This window comes from Ornithodoros turicata, chromosome 1 (assembly GCF_037126465.1).
Source record: "Ornithodoros turicata isolate Travis chromosome 1, ASM3712646v1, whole genome shotgun sequence".
In the NCBI taxonomy this organism is placed as follows: domain Eukaryota; kingdom Metazoa; phylum Arthropoda; class Arachnida; order Ixodida; family Argasidae; genus Ornithodoros; species Ornithodoros turicata.
The window spans coordinates 130,766,896-130,779,010 of record NC_088201.1 but is presented as its reverse complement, the minus strand read 5'-3'; the positions used below and the strand labels follow the sequence as shown (position 1 = coordinate 130,779,010).

At 45.9% G+C, this 12,115-nt stretch overlaps 1 protein-coding gene across 3 annotated transcripts in view; it reads right to left on the bottom strand.

The window, feature by feature from the left end:
* LOC135369001 (uncharacterized) overlaps positions 1-12,115 on the bottom strand; it is a 111,129-nt gene that overhangs the window by 23,647 nt on the left and 75,367 nt on the right. For all 3 annotated transcript variants that reach the window (XM_064602596.1, XM_064602612.1, XM_064602604.1), the window contains 2 exons: positions 6,292-6,398; positions 2,263-2,365 (listed from right to left, as the gene is read on the bottom strand). In XM_064602596.1, coding sequence (XP_064458666.1) covers positions 2,263-2,365; positions 6,292-6,398 — 210 coding nt within the window. The remainder of the gene's footprint in view (positions 1-2,262; positions 2,366-6,291; positions 6,399-12,115) is intronic.

Genomic DNA, 12,115 nt, shown 5'->3' with positions numbered 1-12,115 from the left:
ATTGAAAATCAAGAAAAATCTCACTCTGTGCATTTTCTATGGCCTATCTCATTAAAAAGCCACCATTTTCTCCCATGTGCGCCTCAGTTTTATTGCACCGCACACAGGTGGCACCACCGTATAGAAGAACAGGATGAGTGCATAACGCCACAATCATGGTCAGAATGGGCATGTCTCATCGTTGTAGGCAGCGCCGCCTGTGTGACGTCATGTGAATGTGAAGCAGACGCAAGGAAAAACGGCGGTGCTTCCGTGAGATAGGCCATTGAAAATGCAGACAATTGAGACAAATGGCTAGCGGTCTTCAAAGTTTGGGGTAGGCTAAAGCCCATCTTCTATTTTTACGATGCGACCGAAATGTGTAACGTTTGCTAGACCAACCCTATAAATCGCACGTCGACTACTGTGCCGTTACTTATATCATCGTACGTGCCACTCGTTTCAACGGCATGCTTTCGTGTTCTGTGAGCATAAGCACTGAACGACTGACTGAGTGGTGGAGGGCGTTATACACGGTGGGTGTTTGTTATCGGCTGGACATGTCAAAGTAGAGAAGCAACCTTCTGTTCAATATATCAGCGCGTCGCGATGTTGGTTTAGGGTTTGAATGCCGCGCACGACACTGGTTAAAGGAAACCCAGATTTGGATGTATGCTTACGACGAAGCACAGTGACAACGGCATAAAAAACCTTTAGTCTTTTCGAATTTCTGGTGCAGCCTACTGAATCCGGAGGAGGGGATACCTTTCTCTTTGCAATCTATTTTACAATTCTGGAGGGATGGTTTCTGCAGTCTACAGTTTTAAAGGAGAACTCCATCGCAGAGCAGGTTAGTAGCCAACTGCATAAGTGTCAGAAGAGAGGCGTATGCCTCCTGCATTCAGCAAATCAGGGCAGAGAACGATGTCATTCGTTATGACGGTTGGTTAGCAATGTGCTATGCGATTAAAATCATTTCTAAGAGTGCAGGAAGCTGCGACGTAGCACGCTCATGGGCTTCACTCGAGCACAATAACGCCGTTACTCCTTCGAACTCGACTCGAGGAGAAAGCTTTTTTTTTTTTTGGCTTTCCAAGAATAGCATACACATAGAACAACATGGAACAACAAATCGACTTCAACAAATCAGAATGCAGCGCGATAACACTCCAAATAATGCTATGCGGTTCGGGGCGAAATACTAACCAAAAGGAAGCTCTCACTTGGCGACTCCCGAGGCGACGTCGTGAGCGGGCGGCGGAAATAGACGTGCATTTCCGGCGTTAGGAGAGGAGAGACGTGGTGCCAAAAAATTGCCATGCCGAACTTCTTTCACGGCGACGGCGAGAGCTATCGAGAACCATATACTGGCTACCAATAAGATGATACCGAGTGGTCACACCTATAGATTTTGCGTCCGGTTTGGACGACATAATGCCACTGTGGCGGGAACATGAAAATTGTGCGTTCTGATGGGGTGGCGGAAATACACCTCTACTTCCGCCGCCCGCTCACGGCGTCGCGTCGAGCGTCGCCAAGTGAGAATTGGCCCTGAGAGTGTACGTACGTGAACACGTCCTCTATCGTTAGACTGCTGAGTTGAAAACTCTTCGCTCATGTACGCGCTGCACTGAGGACGTCAGCGTCGGTGTGCTACTATAGGAGCCCTTTTCCGGGACTCCTCTTACGTAATTCGGTTAATAAGTAAACGACACCGTTGTTCCTCTTCTTAACCCTAACCTTGTTCATGAAGCGAGAGAAGAACCGAGAAACTGCGGGGACCTAAACAGGACACGGAGGGCACCGAATCTGTAATTAAGATGTGATATATTTATACTGTTGACACAACAGTTCATGTGGACTAGCTTTCTTAACTTCTTAAATATACTGAATGTAACGCGTGAAACTAAATCTGATTTGTGCTAAATACCTAAAATTTAGTAGGGACGTTCGATAATTGGGGAGTCGAGCGCTTCAGTGGAGGTCAGTCGATGCCGAAGTCTAAGATCCGAGTTTCCGATATTTCGAACAATGCTGGTGCACTACAGGGCTAGGTGAACAGAAACACACTTTGTCGAAACATCTGCGACGCCCGATTTGAGCTTTGATTTACGAGATATATTATTGACATTGGCACACACAGTAATAATATATTACATTGGGCGTGATGGTGCCACAATACATACGGACAAACGTAGCCATAGTATGCTTGTGTACCTAGACTGCATGTACTTCACCTAAAGTGTGGTATCGTCCTTAACAAATTGAAGCATATGCACTTACGATGGAATAGTTTTTTTCACGAGTTTCGCAGAACGCATTTGGGAGCAGCGGGTTAGGCATGATCTTGCTTAGCGTTTCAATGACCAAAAACACTCCATTCATCCTGCAGAAAGAATGTGAAGTCACTTTCTCATGTCACCGACGATATACTTGTCGCATGCTTTATAAGCAGACTCCAAAGAGTAGAATGTTAGTAGAATGGAGCGAAGGGAAAGTAAATTCGTACCCTCATCCTCAGATGTACCACCCGCAACAGTAGCTCGCGGCGCGTGATGCTGGCATGCTCTCGCTAACCGCAACTTGCAGCGTACCGAATTTCTATTCGCAAATAGCTAAACTGTGAAACGAATCGGAAAAGTGAGCAATATCATTGCGAAAGGCGTTTAGTTCTGAGCGGGTCATCCAGTGAAGTTTTCTGTTTAACGTGCGATGATAAGTTCGTATGTTGCCAGATAGAGTTGATTACACTGCCATACCAAAACCAAGGTTCTCGGCTACTTGTAAATGCGTTCAGCGAGCTCAAACAACAACAACTTGATTTCAGAATGATGGGTGGGGAGGTATTTGTATTTGTCAAGATAACTTTTTCACATGGCATAAAATCTTAGCTTACTTAATTGAAGGGTTTGCGTTTTCAAGTTATGCCGGATAAATGTAAAACACACTTATTTGAATCTATGTGAACCTGCGTTCCAAGTTTTACAAGAGGAGGGGTAAAGGCCGCGTAGAAAAGCGCCACGCCGAACCTCATGCGGCTCTAATGTCACGCCCGGCGCCTCCACTTTATGAGGAAGCGCGAGAGAGGTCAAGTACTTAAAGGGACTATGAAATTTCCCGAACCCCCATACTTTTTTTCGATGGAAACTGTTCTTCCCGCAGAGAAACTAATATGCCACAAATTTTTCCGGACGAAATCGCTCCACTATGCGAGGAGCGCGCGCTGGAAATGTCTCTTCCGCGTTCCTCCTCTCCCGCGCATATTTCCCTGCCGATGGTGTAACTGTACGGACCGCTCCTCGGTTCCCCGTTACGTCACCGGTGTTGCACAATGGCAAGTAATGCCGCGAGCTCACGCTGTGGCTGCCGCCACTGCCGAAATCTGCCGATCACGCGAAAGCTGCTGTCATGGAGATTACCACTCCCGATGAACGCATACGCGGGATCCTACGGCGCATGCTCCTGGCGGGATTCCTCGGCTCGGCAACACGTCACGATGACGTGTTGCTGAGCCGGCCGTGGTCGCGTCAAGTTACCCGTTGTGTCTCCGCTCGGCAGCTCGTCACGGCGCGGCGCTAGCTGTCCTCCCTTCGCCGCTGCGTTTAAATTCGCTCCCGAGAAATCCGCTCGCGCGACGAAAGTAAAATTTCGGTTCTAGACTCAGAAAAATGTCTTCTTTCGAACGAAACGAAGAAAAAAATCGTTTCATAGTCCCTTTAAGATTACCAATGAGAATGACGGCAGCTGTGATGCCGGTGCGCATCGAGCACATGTGTTAAGCCCGAAACAAGTGGGACATTTCCTAGCGTCAAAACGTCTCGCGCACGCCGTGGCCTTGTACGCGCGGCGAGGACGCCTCCGCGAGCATAGGTCGGCATTTTTCGAAATATTCAGTCAATATCACATCATGTCCGGCCTTGCCCACAACCCATAAAATCGCCTCACTATCTCATCATTACCCATCATTGGACATCACAGGCCCATAACATCATTACTCATCATTTGATATCACAGCCCATTATATCATTGGCCGGAATTCAAGTTCAGAACTCGAGTTCAACTTCATTGTGTATGATGGACTTTGAATCTGAACTCCAAGGACCCGTTATAAGGCTGATGACAATGTATGCTACGCATGCTTGCGTCTCGGCGGCGACTACGCATCAGGGCTTCGGCGACCGTGCGTCCCAGCTCCTGGCCAGATGTCATCTTTTGGGTGCAGGTCGTTTACAGTGACGTTCCTAAATTAAACAGGTATTGCGTCGTTTGTGATGTCGCAATGGTGGGCGGGGATTGGTGGGGCACCCGCCCACTGCTCGGAGCAAGCCTGGGCGGGGCACGGTGGCGATAGGGGTGTACTGAAAGCGTGAATGCAAATACCAGGTGCGTAAGGTGAGGATTCGTGAGTGTCCTGGCGGCTGGTATGCGGCTGCCCTCCCAGTTTGCGGGTTGTTGCGCAACGCGCCGATCGACTGTTCATATCGTTACACTCGAAAAGGCGTAGCAAGATATTGGTTTTGGTCTCCGGTGTCTTTTTGGTATCAACTTCGTCGGCGCTGCACCTCATAGGGCTGGCATATTTCCGTCGTCTGTTAGGTATGTATGTGGAAGGTGGTGGTCGTGTGCGCGGGAGCGGGAAAGGGTTATGAAACTGATCGTCGTTTCTCAGTAACGATCTGCACCGACCTGCTTGATGCTGCACTGCGGAACGACGGGGATCCCATGGTGGGACGGATGCACGTGCCAACAGGGGGTGCAGGGGAGAATCGTGACTTCTGCGTGCGTTGAGATTCCAATATTGCTCTTTTCCTATTCGAATGGTTTTTATCTCTACGATAAAAAAACCTTCGGTCATGGTTTGGGCCGATTAGGGGATTCTAGAGTGGATATAAATGAATGTTTGTATGTTATGGCATATACGGAAAATAGTCGCACAGTGAGTATTTTGGGGATATTTCATTGTTCTCCAATTACCTTTGTGGGTGTGTGGGTGTGTGTGTGTGTGTGCGTGTGTAAGAGCTTCCTGATCCTTTGCCACTGAAAGTTTTACTAGCTTCGGTAATGCCTCACTATCACACCTAATGATAATGACACCTAGCGAAGGAACACATTTAGCTCTTTCGTCCCGAAGAAGGCAGAGCTTCCGCCGTAACGTAGACATCATCCCTAACTTTTATAATTTTTAAGTTTTAATGAACCCCTTTTTCTGTTACTTCCCCTACTTTCGTCTTCTGTCTCCCATTTATTTCAACTATATATATATATATACAGGGCGAATTTTTAGTAGATACATATTTTTCATAAAAACTATAAGGCCTATAGACATGCTGTTTTCACTTCTATCATCTCTGGGTCGGCGGACGTCCTTGGCCGTTTCCAGCTTGTTAAATCTCATCGGCACAGCGTAGGAATGTGACACACTCTAGGGTGGGCACGAACAGTGTGTCTCTGCAAGACATCAATGTTCCAGGATGTTTGCAACACCTCTAGAGGTACAGTGGAAAGCTAGTAAGTACATATTCAAGTAGAGAGATGAGCGAATGCTCCATGGCTGCACGTGAGTATGTGTTTACACGCCAAGCGTGCCACAATCCCAGCTGTGGACGGCCATTTCAAGCTTGTTGGCTCTGATCTGCACAGCGTACGCATGTGACACGCTCTCGAGTCCGCACGAACAGCGTGTCTCTGCAAGACATCAATGTTCCAGGGTAATGGCAACAGCTCTGGAGGCCGCACTGCAAAGCCAGTAAGTACAGATACAAAAAAGAGAGACGAGCAAACGCTCCATGGCTCCACGGGAGTATGTGTTTACAAGTGAAGCGTGTCACAATCCCAGCTGTGGACGGTCATTTCAAGCTTGTTGGCTCTCATCCGCACAGCGTACGCATGTGACAAACTCTCGAGTCCGCACGACCAGCGTGTCTCTGCAAGACATCAATGTTCCAGGGTATTAGCAAGAACTCTGGAGGCCGCTGTGCAAAGCCAGTATGTACAGATCCCTATCGCTATGTGATTGTTCCTTCCATCCGTGGTCCTTCCACCCCGTGGTGAATGTCTTGTACTGGACCCATACAGACACACTACATCAAAAACGACCAATGGAACTTCCCTTAGTTGAAAAGGTGGTGCGTCCAGCCCTATTATAGTTCCATCGCACACGTAATGCATACGGTATTTAGTCGTTTTTCACTGTTCTAGAAATTATTCTTTGACTTTAGTAGTGTACCATGGATTCCGGAACTTCAGTGTGATCACGATTCCCATTTGTAGTCAAGGAATGTAATTCCATGTGCCCGCCTGGGCCGCACTCACCTACTGGCCATCCACACGAACTTTTGAATTTTCGGACTCGCGGCGATGTTACTGAACTTGAACTTGAATAGCGTGTAGTACCCAGCGTTGTACTCAGTAGTCAGGCTCTGCAAAAAATCGATGAGGGAACCCATAATTAAACTTGTTCGCAAAAAAGGCACTACGCGGCGGAACACAAGACAAGGTTGCACGAGCCCACTTTCTTAAAATTGATTTAAAAAAACGTTACAGGGCGACACCTAATAGACAACGCAAAACACAACACAAACCAAAGACTACATTATCCGACCTCCGATGCCTATACCTGCTCTCCCCTCTCCTCTTCTTTCCACGTCTCGTTGAGTAACTAATTCCTTTCATGTGTTCGTTTTTCTTTATCCTTACTGATGTGCTCTTTTATGTTTTACCAATATTAATGTCACACCATACAGCCAAATTTTTTACTCTTTTTAGTGTGTCCACTTGCTTTACTCACATTGTGTCGTTATAAAAGAAGGCGTAGGCTTTTTCATTTCCTACTTCTGAACGTTTGAACGTTATAGCTGTTTGTTGTTGTCCCTTGTAACCGCCCTCGGCGCACCCATAGCGGCCACACGCCATGACGCACAAATGCCGCACATAAAACGACAGGAAATACCAATGTGTCATTAAAAGTAATGAGGTGTACTGACAGGGATATACACTTACAAGCATGTACGGTCCATAGCGTCGTCTGTTGCTATGCTTCATACGACCTACCAAATAAACATTCAAAGGAAAAACTCGCAAGTGACGCATACTGTATTCACCTCGCGGGTGTGTTCTATCAAGACAGCACACATAATGTGTATATTGCATAGAGGAGCCACTGCCTGAACGTGCGCGTCAGAAAACCACCTCTCTCTCTAAAAAAAAAAAAAAATCAACACCACTTATTCTCTAACCGTTCATTGTTCAACATGCAAGTGTCAGCCATGCACTAGCGAAGTGAACATATTATACCGGATCAAAAATTTATCAACCAGAGAACTACTAGAGGTATATCGTATGAGAACAACGGGAAAGGAATGCATATGACTCCTTGATTCACCTGTTTGAAAGGGAGATCAACTTTCCTAATAGCATGTTTTAACCAAGAGCGTAAAGGGACCATGGCATCCGGTGACATAAGTAGGAAATGGTTACCAGAATGCTTGGCATAATTTGACAATCGACTTCAGCGATTTTCACTGCTGAGACATGTTTGCGTCTTAAATAAACGAGCTTTTTCGATCAGCGAAACCTCCGATGACATCATTCTGACGCAGGAGCCAACAGGCCCAATGCGAAGGCGGCGCGCCCCCGGTGCCGTTCCCACATTTTTTCTCGGAGACATCGTCTGCTTTGGAGATGGCGGCGTGCATGGCTACGTGATGAAACAACCTATTTATTCGAAATTGCTGTGAATTTCGCTAAGTGGTGAAATTGCAACGTATCGTAGAGTTCGGGAACGCGTCGTTGTGTTCCTGAGGCGAAAAGTTGTACGGGGCGAATCCAAAAATGACATTTCACGAGCCCAAGGACAGGGACGCAAAACGAAAGTTGGAAGCTGCAATCGCCGGCAGGCTTCTTGTCGTGGGAGAAGAATTGCACGTTTCCTCGCATTTTGCTGAAGAAGCGTACATGGAGGCGGACCTATTGCGATCCCGTATGGGAATGTCAGCAAAATGCAACAGGCCAAAGTCCTATGCTGTGCTCACATTGTTCCATGAGCAAATGGACACCACCGACGTACCGGATGACCAGGTAAGCATTTTTTCCAGTACATCTCGAATGAAGCCCCACAAAAGTGTGGTGTATTGATATCACATGCCACGAAGGGCCTCCAGATAGACGCGCGAGATCTAGATGACTCAATGTAAATATACACTCGGAATTTAAGTACGTACAATAGAACGGAGAGTATCTCACTCCGAACAATATAACAAAAAGTATGTACTGCGGTACGCTCTTTCACGCTCTTTCCGCGGATTTCAAACATTCTTTTCCGCGAACATACGTCTGAATATGTATAAACCACGGCCGGCAATCATGTACCAAACCCCTTTAGGCCACACTAGCATATCAAGTTTTTGACGGCATCGCTCTAATTTTTCCGGTTTGCGATTTAAAAGTCACTGCTATGTTCTCACAGAAAAAGTGAGGCTGAGAAAAAGTAAGCCCATCTTTCTTTGCTCATGTAACCCAGCATGTACTGACCATCATTTTTGTGAGCAAGCCAAGGAGGCAGCCTTCCAACAGAATAGCCCCATTCAGCATTACACTTTTATGCATCACATTGTCCAACAAAGTGCTCAATTTCTACAACAGGTGGAGAGAAGCAGCTTGATGGCAATGGTAGCAGAAATCTGCTTCAGGTGGTGAGTATGACAAGTTTCTATTTATTAGGAAAGTTTAATATCTGTGTTGTGCAGTGAACTAATTTAATTCTGAGTCAGAGTGAATGTTCATGTTGTGAAACCGGCAGCTCATGCAGCGTATCAGCCTCCACGAGTGATATACTATATTGCTTACGTACTGTGAAGGCTTGATATTGTTACATAGTGAATTTTTATGTTTAGGTTCTAGAGGTGAGGCCTCTACCTGCGTTCCACACTTAGCGAGCCAGTGAAACCCAAGTAAAAAAAGGCCCTTTCCAGGGCCACCACGTTTTATGCAGAGACAAACACTGTGTTATGAACCCTCCAATACGCACATTGTTTTTGGTCCAACTGCAAACACTTTTCTGAATTACGTTGGTGATTCTAATGAACTTCTTTAAAATGTAATTTTAGTAACTGGCTACGAATGGTGTCTAATGAACTACATGCACACCTGTGACTTTTAGTATAATTCCAGTTCCAGTGCACAGAGGACACTCCAAAGGTTCAAGAATATGGTGGTATTGGGCATTGATATGTGCATGATAGTAAGTTTTTTTTTTTTTCTTCGTCTTAATTTTTTTCTTGTTTCAGCATCTATTCGGCGCTACTCATATATTGTATGGAAAGAAGGAACCTGTTACCACCCTGCCAACGTGAACCTATATGCCAGCACTCAAGATAGCGAGGAGGAGGGAAATAAAATGTACTCACGTAATGTAATCAGCTTTTGTTTGACACATTTAATATTTGTATCATATTCACAAAGCTTTAATGTACACAGGAGGAGATAAAACTGTGGTAATACACACATTGGCACTGACCTCTATCATCCATTTAGAAATGAAGCATAAATCCATGCTCAGGGTAAAAGGCACCAGTTTCTTTTTTCCTTCTTTTTTTTTTTCAGCATAGGTGAAAAACGTGGTACAAACGAAACTCTATGGAGAAGCTGAAAGCTGGTATTCAACATATGCATTACACAAGTACCAGTGCTTGTCCTCGTCGTGGGATAAGCTTGGTTTGTGCTCCAGAATGATTTGCAATGAAAATTCCGAATGAAAACATTGAATGTACAATGAAAAACCGTACTCGTACAATGAAAAACCCATTCCACTGTAGTTCCAATATTTGATTACAAGTCTACACTGCTTGTGAGGCATGCTAACTCGTACAAAGTGTTAAAACTTTCGAAACGGCCAGTGCATGCACATATGACTAACACTATGACTAGTATAACCGCTCAATAATTTGTGAGTTCACAATACAGCATTTCTTCACCGCATATGGTTATGAAAAGTCGGAACCCATCGATAATGTTTTGATAGTGTGCACAGTTACGTCTTCTCATTAGCAAACCAGCTTTGATGAACATACAAAAAGAGCAATGACAATAACGATAACTCCTACAATGGATATGCCTCTCTGCATATAGTGGCCCACTTGATACTTACGTTGCTCGCATTATCCACTCTATCTTTTCTTTTTTTCTTAATAAACATACCCCCCCCCCCGTGCTCTATGAAGTTGATGGGTACAGCGTCCTGATCCTGCGCACAGGACGTCCTGGTATCTACCTTCGGTTTCTTATGCCAAGGTACCTATAAATCCACATTGTGAATAACAAATACGCAGTGAATCGAAGTCGCTTGTGTGAAACAATAATAAACAAGAAAAGTATTGATTTATTTGACTAAGAGCAGCGAACTTTTAGTAAAGCGTTATCCATTTGCTCGGAATGAAATGGGAATGAAATAACACCATTTACGACGTATGAGAAGTCTTTTGACACTGCACTTACTGTCAAGTCGATCGCTCTAGAATACGCGGCGGTCATCACGACAAAAGATGGGTGCGTCAACCAGCGAGCTCCCTCCGCAGACAAACGTCATTGAGGAGCAGGTGATCGCCGATCCAACAGACCCTGCAATTTCCGAGGTAACCGACACCCGGTGTTCGCCAGGTTCCACTGGAGTACGGCGAGTACAGAGGCATTTGTCATTTCCAAGTGGACGAATGTCAAAATGCCCGGCAGTACACAATCATAATGAGCGATCGGATATGATAGGCTTACCGGTGTGTGTCGTCACCGGTAGTGTCGTCACCACCGGACGGTTCGTTTTCACTGCAGAAGGTCTGTGGAGTAAGAGTCGTCATTCAACACAATTTCTTCAACGCTGTAATCTCCAGAACCGCATGGAAGCGAAGTGACGTCACTTTCGTATTACGACGATTCCGACATGACGCTGGCTGTCTGCTCGAGACCTCGCATTTCAGATGCTCGCCGACCCCACTGATCAGTTGTGCGAGAAAACGCGTTCTCATTGCCCCTGTTGGGCGTGACGTTTTCAAGACTTTGGAGAGAGCTGGTGGAAAGGGACTTCATACTCCATCGTCTGCTCTTTCGATGTGATGTATTTCATTCGATTGCTCAGCGTATACTCAATCTACCCACTTGGGGTTTTCGCAGCTCTTGTCAGGGATCACCGATGAATATTGTGATACTAAAGTTTTGCAATCGACGGAGATGGATGCGATAGTCCGTTTAGGGATAACGTGTAATTTTCTGGAGAGCATCTTTGAAGACGCAGGAAGTCTAGCTCTGCATTTTGTGTAACCTGAGTAAATCAGGGAGGCTCAATCATGCTAAATCAGCTAACATAGCATGCCAAGTTGAAAGTGTACTTCTCTCGTTCATTTCCTCTCCGTAGTTGTTCTCGTCTCCTTCTCCTGTAAGTTCCCCTGTTAGCCAAATGCACCAAATATCCCACAAAGTTTATTAGTACAAGGTTCCTTCAATGTTCAGCGGTACATGTTTCTTCAAATACAATGGAAAATTCGGGAAGCACCAAACTACATCATTTTCTTTTCAAAGTATTTAGCAGGCAGAAGAAAGTGCGTTGCTGTGGTAGCCACTGTAGCACACATTTTTGGAGGACCTTACCTGCTGCGAAACGCCTTTCCTCAAAGCTGCTCGTTGAGGGGCCCAAACAAGTGGTAATCGCTTGGTGATAAGCGTGCGATGTAACTGGCGTGGGGCAATTCCTCCCGGCGGCGCATTTTGGCCAGGGGTGCTATCGTAAAATTCGCCGCGTGAGGGTCAGCATTCATGGGGTGAGAGAGTGAGCAACAACATTCTAGGCCTTGTCGAATTGCTTTCGAACAGCACCCTTTATCAACATAGAGTAATGTTTGGCATTAATCGTGACCCCCTCCTCTGGGACCATATGGATCACACTCCGCATGTCTCAGAAGACAATTCCAATGGACTTCCCAGCAGACGTCTGCATGTTGCTTTTCTTTGGCGGCGGGGAAGCATTATATGGGCATTCCATGTTGCTTCCCTTTGTCTCTGGCGTGAAATACAGCCAGGAATAAACTCTGAACAGTAAATGCTCCTGAGCTATTGTCTCTACTCTGCCGATACTATTATTACAGAGGATGCG